At 45.5% G+C, this 13,322-nt stretch overlaps 1 protein-coding gene across 2 annotated transcripts in view; it reads right to left on the bottom strand.

Moving 5' to 3' along the window:
- dip2bb (disco-interacting protein 2 homolog Bb) overlaps positions 1-11,349 on the bottom strand; it is a 257,746-nt gene extending 246,397 nt beyond the window's left edge. For both annotated transcript variants that reach the window (XM_039746742.1, XM_039746743.1), the window contains exon 1: positions 11,130-11,349. In XM_039746742.1, the coding sequence (XP_039602676.1) occupies positions 11,130-11,214 (85 nt within the window). In that variant the 5' untranslated portion in view covers positions 11,215-11,349. The remainder of the gene's footprint in view (positions 1-11,129) is intronic.
- Between the last annotated feature and the right edge of the window lie 1,973 nt (positions 11,350-13,322).

Below are 13,322 nucleotides of genomic sequence, written 5' to 3'. Positions count from 1 at the left end.
GGAGGCCACCTGCTACAAATTGAAATATAATTTCATCTTGAAGAGTGCGCTATGAACAAGGTTTTATTTCCACACTACTAATCGCCCAAAGGGAGGTAGGTATTTAGCGACCACACCTTCACTTTATTCCACTCAAAATGGCAGTGCCCATGAAAAAACAAAAATGGTTCCAGGCAGAGTCAGGGTCTACTGCTATTTGGAGTTCAAAATCATGGAGATCCAACTCATGGGAATCGATGAGCAGAGTGTAGATGCCAGGAGGTGGCTGGCTGGAGAAAGTTGGGTGCCCCAGAACAGGGGTCCTGGAGGGCTGCAGGATTTCCTTCCGGCCAGTTTCCTAATTAGACGTCAGTCCATGCCGATAATGAAACTTAGTATTTAACAATTTGGCTTGTTGGTGCTGTCATTCATCCATGAGAATTTTTAATTGCACTGTAGATTTTTGCTTCTCGGAGAACCATGCGTTTTGTGGACCGGAACAGATTTAAACTTGGCGGCCCTTCCAATTTCCCTCTCATTGAGTTCTAATCAGTTTTTTTTTTTTTTTTGCACAGACACCTCATGGTGCATATGCACAGTTGTTTAAAAGGGTAGCATGTTTGCTGGAGAGCTGCTGGTTTATTGGTTATCTGCCTTTCATTATTAACTTGTATCTAGTTAAGAATACAATTAAAAAACTTAAACCTGCTAAAAATTAAAACAGACTGTTAAGGGTTCTGAATTCCAGGGCTGTGGAGTCGGGAGTCGGAGACAATTTTGGGTACCTGAAGTCGGAGTCGGCAAAAAGTTAACCGACTCCGACTCCTACTAAATTTAAATGGGAATTAAAAAAGTAAGTTGAAATGCCCCAATTCACAAACAGTCCTAATGAACTACTTCTCCGCTGTAAGAATGAAGCCCAATGCATGCACAAAACGAACATGTCAAGTAACCATGAAGCATGCTTTTCATTGACTGTATGCGTCACTATATGGGATGTAATACACAGGTAACGTGCGGCACCGCTTTCCATTGTGTCGTGTTCCACTGTTACAGGGAACTGTGAACCTAGTCTAAAGCCCCCCCATACATTTACAGATGCACTGCCGATTTTTCGGCCGTTCAACGAGTCATCACGCGTCAAACGCCTGAAAAATCATCTGGTGTGTTCTCAGCTCCGTCGGCTCCACTTCGCTATGTGCTAGTGAAGGGGGCCGAAGGAGCCGAGAACACAGATCTCCCTACCTGTCTCCAGCAGAGGCTCGTTCTGCTGATCAGCTGGCCGGTGAGCGACACAATGCACTAAACTTCCGGCTGGCTGACAGAGGAGAGACGGCCACTGCAGCAGGCAGAGGCATCACATTACTTTGGATGGGGGCGGTGGTCGAGATTTTCGGCAAGCTGGATCTGCCCGTCCATGTGGACACCCGCAATCTCGGCCGCCAATCAATTGTGTTTGTCTTTAATCTGGCATTATAGTAGAGTGTTGGCTTCCTAGCCAGTAGTTCTGTGGTGAAATGACATGTATGTTGCCTTCCTTTCCTTCAATGGATGTAGAAAATACATTAGCATAGTATATACATACAGAGGAGTCGGGGAGTCGGAAGATTTAGAAACTGAGGAGTCGGAGCATTTATCTACCGACTCCACAGCCCTGCAGTGAATTCTAATAGGCAAGAAAACTCAAATCAAGCCCAAAAAACGTATTGCTTTAGTAGCACATAAACGGGATCTAATCAAGAAACTGGTTGAAGTGAAAACCTGCAGCCATTGCGGCCCTCCAGGACCGTGACCGAGAACCTCTGATCTACACTGTAACTAAAATTTGTCTTTGATGAATGAAAGCTCTAACAAGGCATAGAGTTAAAGAGCAAGTTTCATTATCAGCAAGGACTGAGCTCTAATTAGGAAACTGGCTAAAATGAAAACCCATAGCCACTGTGGCCCCTCCAGGACCGCAACTGAGGAAACATGCGCCGACGCTTATACGGCCTACAGGACAAGAGTGAGGGAGTAAGAAATGTACGGATTTTGCTGTTCTTAAGATGAATGCCAGTTTGGTTTCAATATCTGCTCTTTACACCGAGTTTTTTTTTTTTTCCCCCTTTACTCCACACCATGCCAGCATTTCCTTGGGATTGGACTGGTGCCGTTGTCAGGCCCCCTCGTTCCCCATCAATCCCCCTAATATTCAAGATCTGCAGGGCTCAACTCCTCACTACCAAACTCGCATACTTCTTGACAAATGAACATCCAAAACAAATTTACCTGCAGGTTTAACATGCCAGTGACTTAAAACCCTTCAAGCTGATGGGATGCCAGTCCAAGACTGGCACATGACATGCAAGGACAATCGCTTTGGCGAATACCTTCACATTTCACAGAGTGCTGAAGCCTGGCCTGATCGTTCCACTTCTCCCACTGGGAAGCTGAACGCGTCCCTACATCAGTGAGCCAATGAGACTGGAGACTGCTACTAAAAAAACATGGCCGGCTAGAGTGCAATTGTGAAAAATGACAACAGATAACAAGTGCTTGGCTATGTAAGAGGGCATGAGCTTGGCAGTCCTGACCTGTGTGGCGCATTATGAAGCTCGAAATACGCAAACGAAGGTCCCGTACACTTGAAGACCCACATGATGAATGAATCAACTGCGGTGTCTGCAGTGGTGTTGGATCCAGGGCTGTGGAGTCGGAGTCGGCAAAAATGTACAGACTCCGACTCCTAATAAATTTAAATTGTAATGAAAAAAAATACAGCAAGTTCAAATTTCCGACTTCACAAACAACAGTCCTAATTAAGTTCTTCTATAATGCAAGCATAAAGCCCAGTGCATAGTTGTGTTACTACTAGTGTGAAGTTCAGCTGAGCGATTATACAACCTGACATTCACATCTTGCAGGGGTCCTCAGTCACGGTCCTGGAGGGCCGCAGTGGCTGTTTTTGCTCCAACCCAATTACTTAATACGAAGCACTTACTGCTCAAGTAACACTTCTTTTTCATTTCAGTCGTCTCGTCTATTAAGATGTTGAACCCTTATTGCTTATTTGAGACTGAAACAGCTGTATTCTTGGTTTTTAATTGCTCCTAATTAGCAATAACATGAAAATGACAAGAGAGACCAGCATTTCTCCATTTAGCTCGTTACCATTTACAACAATGTGTATTTATCGTGTACCATTGGGTTTAATGAAATACTTGGAAGGAAAGTGAATAGAAAAAAAGTGAAGGACTGAGAATTACTCCTCCGTTTTAGCCTTCAAATCATTTGGATGACATCCTTAGAAAGGGGAAGAAAATCTAGGATACGAGAATGAGTTACAATGCACTAACAAGCCATGAAATGAAATTATTGGCAAGAAATGCTTTCTAATTAAGCAACCGGATTAGAACAAAAACCTGCAGCCACTGTGGCCCTCCAGGACTGGGATTGAGGACCCCTGACATATTGTAATCTGGATTGTGGTACATAACAAAAAGTGTTTTCAATTTATTTCAGATATAATGCGCTTAACAAGTTCATTTGAGTGTAAGCAAGTGTAATGACGTAGGTGGAGGTGTGTGCTATGGCCTGATGCGTCCTCAGGGGTTCTCGTCTTTTGTTTAAACTGGCCAATATGGTAGAGAGTCGGCTTCCTAGCCAGTAGTTCTCTGTTTCCCATATCTGTTGCTACGTGCTGTGGCTGCTGTAGGCACCTCTTCAGCATCTCTGGCAACAGTGGCTGCGTAGGGGCAGCTCGATGACCAGCAGGAATGCACGGCAGGCCAGCTACCTCTCTGTCTTCACACAGCAGGTGGGCAATGGTGGCAGTCGCAGTGTGATGCAATATGGTTTGTAACTCTTGTTATCATAAGTGGAGGTCCTCCTAGGCGAACGCTGCTGCAGGCATATCAGCTACACAAACGTGTTCAGCACCACGACCTGCTGGGGACTGATCAGCCGATGCTGGTCCCTCACTTCAACTTTCGATATCCCTCTCCAGATCTCTTGCATTAAACTCAGAGTCCAAAAAGTCAGAGTCTGATTCAGCGATAATACGTAAAATGTCCATGGAGTATTTTGCTTTGCACATTTGCTTTAGTCTCGCCAGATATCGATGCCATTTTAGAGGCGGTTTGCTCTTCACTACACAGGGAATCAAGATCAAATCAACAAAGCTTTCCTTTAAGCAAAGAGAGTCAAACTAAAATGTAAGGGTGAGTTTTGTCGCAGTTTACTGACGATTACCGTCCTCTAACCCTGAAATTCGACAAAAGTCAACATCAGCCCTGAAAGAGTTAAATACAGAGGAGTTGGAGTCAGAAGTACCGGAAACTAAGGACTTGGAGTCGAAGGATTTATCTACTGACTCCACAGCCCTGGCTGGATCTGTACTAAAATTTTGACTTTGGTATCGATATCAGCTTTCAGAACTCAGTACCGGTACCAAAGGAAACAAGTAGCTCTTCAATCCCCCTGGTCTCCCAGCAGCCGTCCTGCTCGGCCATACAATTTGCACTCCTCCCTGCCCTGCTACCCTTCGCAAATCAATGCCAGTAGGCTGGGGTGGAGGGGAGACGACAAGATACTCAAAATGTTTGTTTTAATATATACGTACGAAAACTTGCCTTGATTAAATCGAGCCAGACCCGTTTCCTTTTCCGGTATCCTTTTGGTGGTCTATTCAAACCACTGTGATGTTCCAACAATGATGGATGGATTAAAAGCCACAAGTCTGTATGACCATCAACATCAAGTGACTCCGTGAGAACCCTAACTACAATGAGGACTGTTTCATTTATGTGAGGTAGAATGCCCAGAGGGGACTGAACGGTCCCGTGGCCTGGAACCCCTGCAGATTTTATTTTTTTTTTTTCTTCAGCCGTCTGGAGTTTTTTTTTTTCTGTCCACCCTGGCCATCAATCCTTACTCCTTTTCTATGTTAACTAATGTTGTCTTATTTTAAATTTCTTATTTTGTCTTTTATTTCTCTTTTCCTCATTATGTAAAAAGGACTTTGAGCTACTTTTTGTATGAAAATGTGCTATAGAAATAAATGTTGTTGCTGTTGTAATAATAGATATACTTCATCAAGAGAATGGCGGTTGCGCTCAGAAATGACAGAGGATAAGGTGCTTGAAATCTACCACTTAGTTCCAGTACCATACTGTTTTAAAAAAAAATGTTTTTTTTTGTTTTTCACTACTAGTATAGATCACAACTTCCTTCAAAGACCAACTCTCACCTCAGTGTGGTGAAGGAGTCAACGACTAAGTAGAGTATTGCCAATTGGCAGTGGTGAAGAGTAACCGCAGTATCACCTAGCACACTACACCAGGCAGACCGGCTCCACAGGAACCCTGAAAACGTGAGCAGCGAGGACTCGGGCAGCGAGGACTCGGGCAGCAGCGGGACTTGTGTCTTGCTGGGCAGAAGACCACCCTGAGGAGGTAACGGCCAACTAGAGCGAACAGCAGGGCTAGTACCTGGTCTAACCGAGGTGCAAGGTGTAGCGGGAAGTCAAGCAAAATGACACCTTTTATTGGCAAACGAAAAAGATTACAATACGCATGTTTTTTTCCCAAGGATTGTAATCTTTTTCGTTAGCCAATAAAAGGTGTCATTTTGCTTGACTTCTCACTACATCCATAATGGCTAACACGGTACAACACCCTAGTAACCAACTGTGAGGTGGAAAGAGTCGGGTACCTACTACCCACCACCTTATATTAGTCCAAGGGAGTGAGAAATCGCCACCAACCCTTCCATAGTAGGACGACATTGAACAACAACATGCGTCACAACCTGGAGGGGTCACTGGGGATGTCACACTACACAATTCTCTGACTTGGTAAGACTTTATAAATGAAGGCAACAACTGAAAATCCATGGAAGAAGTCATCTAGTGTGATGAAACTTTAATCAGTTAGCTCTAGGATTGTCATACTATGAGGTGATAAGTTTTCACGTAACAGGAGCCTAAAAAGAGGGAGTTAAAATTACATTCACATTACCAGGATGAAGAGACTCAAATCCAATTTTTTTTACTCCTCATCGTGACACCAACTGGATGTTTTCAGGGCCTTGTGGACACAGAAATCTGATCTTTTCCTAGATCGGATACGTTTCCGATTTGTGGCCATACGACATGAATGAGAACAGCCAGATCGGAATTCACATGGGGGGATTTTTTTTTTCTTTTCTTTTTTCTTTATACATAATCCGCAAGCTTTCGTCTTCAGCCAGCGAGGCAAAAAAATAATGGAGGAGAGCTACAGCTGTGACAACAGTCCCAGTCCAACCACTGCCATTTCCTTTCTCGTATCCACACATCTCTTGGTGTGGTAGTGCCAGCAAAATCTTAGCTGTCTGGCTTTGTTCCCACCTCCTTGGCTTTAATCGTGTATGGCTGGCGATCTGTTTGCTCTCCTCCAAAGCAAAATGCGATGCGTACACGAGCTACTAGCGGGTCCATTTTGTCAGTTTTTATACCATGAATGTCACACAAATGATTTTCTTTGGTTGTTGGCGACGCACATGACTCGTGAACAAACGTATCAATGTGTGAATGCATGCCGTTTCAGAAGAACGATGCATTCAAGTTACAGTTAGATTACGGGTCACGTGTACTTATGAATGGGAACCGCCAAGAGCGGCAAATCCGACTTGAGCAAATTATCAGGAATTCAACAATGAGGCCTGTAATGTGAATGTAGCGAAAGAGACCTCAGGTAGCGTAAATGGAGCTTTATTTTTTTATTAAATAAAGTTCTGCATTTTAATATATTATCATGACACCGTACAAGTAAGAACTTCACTGTTACACATGACGTTACAACTACAGCAATGACCACCTTAGCCCTGACCCCAACACTGAGAGCTAAGGTTTCATGTTTCAGTTAGATTTGACTTTTTATGTTAGATAACTGACTGTGGACCCCCCAAGGGTTGTTTACTGTCCCCAGTGATGTTGATGAGCGTACACAGATGGACAGACAGGACCCTCCACACCAGTCGCTGACAATTCCTTGTACTTTCAAAGTTGGCCGCTCAGTTTGGCAAATTTTAGGGTGATAAAAGTACAGAAAATGTTGTAAATCAGCAAATGACATCACTGACTCAGGCCAGAATTTCCAGACAGAGTTTTGTGACGTTTGTGTCGGGTAAGACTATAAGAGGCTTTGTTTAAATGACGAGAGCTAATCACGTTGGAGGCGATAAAAGGAGCCATTGTTTGGATGAACACCAACCTGATAGCTGCCACCCTTAATCTCCTAAAACAGCAGAGCGCCTGTACCAAAACAAATTTAACATTACAGAACACTTATATATACATATAAAAAAAAAAGAGACAGGCACACCACCAGCCTCCCATCACACTGTCCCAAACGGCCAACTGAACAAGCACCCACCTCACCGGCCCCCAGCAAGACCAGTCTGTTGGATGTCTATTGCACATTTCATCATGCATCTCAATCCTTCCTAATCTTCACAATAGAGAAAACAGAGGTGACCAAAGGTGGAGACCCAATCATAAACAGCATCTCTAATTTAAGAAATACACCATAATAATTCTAAAAGGGTCTGGACAGATAAAACCTGCAACACGTGAACAGGACAACATCATCAAAACCACAACTGAAAGAGACGTCCGTGTCACACGTGTCACTGACTACAAGAGCAGGGCCCCAAACCGTGTGTGGGGCACCAGTACCCTGCAGAACAATGTGGACAATAGCCGTCAGCAAATGCCCACCAGGAAGTGTGGAAAAGCAAAATAGTGTCCATCCAGCAGGAAGCACTAGCTTCAGCATGTGGGGAAAACACAGCAACAGTGAGGACTGTGCACCAGCGGTGCAGGAGGAAATCTCGGCACCACCATTCTGCCTCCATGGCATCGACATCACTGAGCTCACGGCTGCTTACTGTTATGTATAATTACACCAACCTGGGGTTAGGCACAAACTTCCATCGCGGCCCTGCTTAGGATTATGAAAATGGAGAGATGGACAGAAAAGGCACTATATATAAGCTGAGAAAACTCTGTTGGACCTGTACTAAAATTTTGACTTCGATATCAATATCAGCTTTCAGAACTCAGTACCAGGCCGAGACAGAGATAGATGGGAAAAGCGCTACTATGTAAATGCGATAGACACGATGGGAAAGGCGCTATATAAAAGCGATAGACAGAGACAGATGTACAAGGTACTATATAAAAGCAACAGACCAAGATAGATGGGAAAGGCGTTATATAAAAGCGATAGACACAGATGTACAAGGTACTAAATAAAAGCAACAAACCAAGATAGATGGGAAAGGCGCTATATAAAAGCATTAAACCGAGATAGATGGGAAAGGCACTATATAAAAACAATCGGCCAATGGGAAAGGCGCTATATAAAAGTGATAGATGGTCTAAAGCTTTTATATAGCGCCTTTCCCGAGATAGATGGAAATGGCACTATATAAAATCGATAAATGGGAATAGCTGTATATAAGGTGATAGATGGAAATGGCACTATATAAAAGTAAAAGATGGGAAAGGCGCTATATAAAAGCTTTAGACCGAGATAGATGGAAATGGCACTATATAAAAGCGATAGACCGATGGGAAAAGGCACTATATAAAAGCGATAGGCCGAGATACTTGGGCAAGGGACTACTATATAAAAGCATGGGAGAGATAGACACACAGAAAACTAAAACTTTAGAAAGCTCCAGAAAAAACAATTACCACAAACCATAACATGGCAAACACACACAAGGACTTCTTGCTCGGATAATAAGCGACCTGGGCACAAGTGACCGGCACCAAAAACAGAGTGGAACAAGTCTAAGCATCACCACAAACCCAAGAGCAACAGTCCCCGAAATCGGTGACACCAGCGGTCTACGAGATCCCAATGTCACCAGTCCCCACAAAACACTTTGCGCCGTTAAGAGAATTGTGGCGCCAGTACCACTGGCACAGCAGTTCACAGTTGTGTATAAATGGAACTGGTGGAACTAAATGGTCAACAATCAGGACCAACTGTCTCCGAAACTGACGAGAGCAACTGTGTGCAATTACAGCCCAGAAAACGCTAATCAGATAACCCAGTTAAAAGAATCATGACACCAATACCACTAACTAGGGCCGGGGTAACATGGCATCCCGTTCATCAGACCTGGGCACAACTGCCATTAAAGATAACTAAGTGCCAGGCACCAAACCCACAGGGCAAAACAGTTTCACTGGGCAGCAATGACCGAACTCGCTGGGCCCAGAGTCACCAGTTCTCATAAAACATGTAAGTATTAGACACACAAAGCAGTTAATAGAATATCACTTGAGCCAGAGGGTCTAAATCTGCCCTGGGTTCAATTAAATTACCAAATATGCCACCACAGCAGTGTGAAGAACAACAACCTGGGCACCAAGAAAGACAACTGCGGGCCAGGTATCAAAAAAAAATTGTGCGGGAGTCTCCAAAAAATCAGCGAGTCCAACCGAGTGCAATGAGATCCCAGGGACCCCACAAAATGCTTATCAGACCCTCAAAGCAACTAAAAGAATCGTGGCACCAATATCACTAGAGCTGAGTATCTAATGAGTCCCACCACCTGGGGACAACCAAGTGGCAGGCACCGAGATCACTAGGCAAAACAGTTTCACTGGATAGCAGTAACCAAAAATCGCTGTGCCCAGCGCCACCACTTCTCACAAAACACAATTATTAGACAGTTAATAGAATACCACTTGGGCTGGAGGGTCTAAATCTGTCCCGGGTTCAATTAAATTACCAAACGTGCCACTGCACCAGTGTGGAGAAGAGTAAACTGGGCACCACTAAACACAACCGACTGCCAGGCACCAAACACACTGGGAAAAACAGTAAAGCCATCACCAAAAAGAGTGCAACGGTCTCCAGAATCAGTGTGCCCAGCTGTGTGTGATGACATCCCAGTATCACCAGCTCCAATAAAACATTTACCAGTCAACAGAAACATGGCACCAATGCCACTAGGGCTGGAGTGCCTAAATTGGCCTCCTATTCATCAGACATGGGCAAAACTCCCAATAACGATAACGAAGTGTCAGGCACCAAAAACACAGGGCAAAGTAGTTTCACCAGTTGGCAGTGACCAGCTGCCCAGTGTCACCAGTTCCCACAAGACATCACCACTAGGGCTGGAGTGCCAAAATTGACCTTCTGTTCATCAGACCTGGGCACGACTGCCAATAAAGATAACCAGCTGCCAGGCAACAAAACCACTGGGCCACAGTTTTGCCACTCGACAGGGACCAAAATCGCTGTGTCCAGTGTCACCAGTTCTCATAAAACGCTTATCAGACACACAAACCAGTTAGGAGAATCCTGGCACAAATAATTACCACTTGGGCCGGAAGGTCTAAATCTCCGCCGGGTTCAATCAAATCACCATGTGTGCCACCGAAGCCAATGTGGAGAAGCGCGACCTGGGCACCACTAAACACAACCGAGTGCCTGGCACCGAAACCACCGGGCAAGACAGTAAAGCCAACGCAACTATGACCGAAATCTGGACCCCTGGAATGGCCAACGGTCATCGGACACCGAAACCAGGTCAGAACACCGGCGGCCGCGTCACGAGCCTCCGTCAAAACGTCCACCGAGGGTCTCAACCCCTCGTCAAGGGCATCGAAACCCGCACCCACAAAGAGCCCCCATCCCTGCCATCAAAAATGAAGCCCGTGGCTGCCTGACGGGTACGAAACGCTGGGAGAAACCGCGAGCGGCGCACCGGCACAGGTGAACCCAACAAAGAGGGAGTCGGGCTCGACAGCGTATCCAGACGGCCATTACGGAGAATACACGCCGGGTAGGGGAGTACGGACGCTGAGGCGGCGGCACACCCCGTGCGGGCGGCGCGCTGTTCGGCCGGCTGGGGGAGTCCGGTACACGCATGGGGTGGTCGCTAAGTTTCTCTAGCCTGTTTAAACCCGAAAACCCCGACATTCTCGCGGCTCAACCTCGCTCTACTATTTAATTCTTTTTTTTTTTCCTCCCTCGAGTCATTCGGTCACACCAACGGATAAAATGCTGCTGCGGCGGCGGCGGCGACACAACTCTGCGTCGAGCCGGAGCGACTCGAAGCCTCCACCGCAGCCCACCTTCTACTCCAGCGTGGAGCCGCCGTCTTACCTTCCGAGAGCTCGAGGTCCAACTCGGCCAGCTGATCCCGAACCTCTTTGGGAAGAATGGACAGGTCCACACCTCTGTCGGCCATCGTTTATAGCTTCTCTTCACGACACCAAGGCGAGACGAAGAGCGCAGCGTTCAAGCATAGCAAAACTTAAGGAAAAAAATCCGAAAAGACAAGAAAAAAACGCCCCGAATTTAAAAGCCATCCATCCAGTCGGCCGCCACCGCCATACTACTGTATGAAACGAGAAGGGAGGGGAGCTGCAGTGTCACATGACGCCGCGCCGCCTGCTGTCCGTGCTGGGAGCTGCAAGGTGCTCGTCACCCACCCGATAGAGTGGATGGGCTCGACTTTTCGATCATCAGTGCAGTGGGGTCGTTGGGGGGGCAAAGATTGAGTCTTTGGCGTTTCGTTTCGCCACTTATCAGTCAAACCCTCAATACATTCCTTTTCGTTTTATAGAGTGCCAATGAACAGCATGCTTCCTCCAATGCAGCTTTGCAGAGATGAGATGGCCCATCTGTTTTTCAAGCCGTTTATTCCAAGACGGGGTTATCGGGGCACCCGGCAAGGAGGGGGCGCTAGTCGGGTCACACCCACACTCTTCAGCATTACGCTATTACAGAAGTGCCAGGCAGGCAGAAAGGGATGCCACACGTTTAAAAAATGCTGAGACTACACTGAGCATGGGAAAGACGCTATATAAATATAATTTATTATTATTATTGTATACATTTACTTAGTTTGCCTAAACGCAGTACATACTGGCATCTTTTTGGACTTCAGCTTTAAACAGTTGATGCCATTCTTCATGGCAGATCCTCTCAAGCTCCGTTAGACTGGATGGGAAACATCTGTAAACAGCCATCTTCCGGTCTCTCCTCAAATGTTCTATGGAGTTTCAGTCTGTGCCACTCAAGGACACTCAGAGACTTGTCCTTCAGACACTCCAGCATTGTCTTAGCTGTATGCTGAAAGGTGAAACGTTGCTCCAGTCTGAGGTGGTCTGCACACTGGTGCAGGTGTTCTTCAAGGACTTGTCTGTATTTGGGTAATTTCATCCTTCCCTCAAATCTGAGCATCTTCCCTTTCTCTACCATAGCATGAAGCTGCCACCATCACACTTCCCCACAGGGACGAGTTTAGACAGATGATGACTTATTGCTTGATGTTCTCCACCAAAGAGTTCCATTTTTGTCTTATCAGACCACAGACTCTTTCTCCTCAGGTTCTCAGAGTCTGTCAAACTATCATGAGTGGCTTCCATCTAGCTGCTCTACCATAAATGCCCGATTGATGGGGAACTGCTGAGATGGTCATCAATCTAACAGGTTCTCCCATCTCAACAAAGGACTTCTGAAGCTCTGTTAGAGTGACCCATCTGGCCTGGTCACTCGATTTGGCTGGATGGCCAACTCCAGGAAGAGACCTGGTGGTGGCAAACTTCTTCCAGGAGAAACTTGAGGCCAAGGCTGAATTAAGACCCCTAATTATTTATAAAAAAAGTCTGATTAAAAAAATCAATGGAATCCAGCAGGGAAGACTAACACACAGAAAGGGCAGGAGACCCTTGAGATAATGAAGCCACCAACTCGGCTATGGAAACGTCACACTAGATGAAAAAAATTGGGACGTGAGCATCAGTAGGCTTTGTGCCCGAGGAACCAAGTTACGCAAACTATTCTCTAACATTCCAGTAATTATTTACCACTCTGATGCTGATCTTTCTGATCATAAAAGAGGTCTTTACGATATATACGAGAAGAATTCATAATTAATTGCAGAATTACAGTATTTGAGGGTTGCTCTAGAGCAGGGGTCTCCAACACGTTGCTCGCGAGCTACCGGTAGCTCACCACCCCTTTCCAACTAGCCCACCAAAGGGTTAATGAATCCTACATAAATCTGAAATCTTGATTAGTCAAATTAGGGGAGGCCGATCGTTCCAAAAAATCACGATCCACAATCTGAATTGCAATCTCTCTTTTCAATGTGGCATACACTTAAGAGAATATCGGGACTCAGACTCATCAAGACCTAAGTAACTCTTTATTTTAAATATCAAACAAAGTTCAATTCAATTATTCTCTCGTTCGCTAGCTAAGCGGAGTTAAAGAACACGCCCTGAAGCTGGCGAGTGAGTGAGGAAGGCCCGGCCCCTCGGCCCACTGCATGGATCTTGGATTCGCTCA

The sequence above is a fragment of the Polypterus senegalus genome, chromosome 3, assembly GCF_016835505.1.
Source record: "Polypterus senegalus isolate Bchr_013 chromosome 3, ASM1683550v1, whole genome shotgun sequence".
In the NCBI taxonomy this organism is placed as follows: domain Eukaryota; kingdom Metazoa; phylum Chordata; class Cladistia; order Polypteriformes; family Polypteridae; genus Polypterus; species Polypterus senegalus.
Note: the sequence above shows the minus strand (reverse complement) of the source record. Positions and strands in the feature narration are given on the sequence as shown.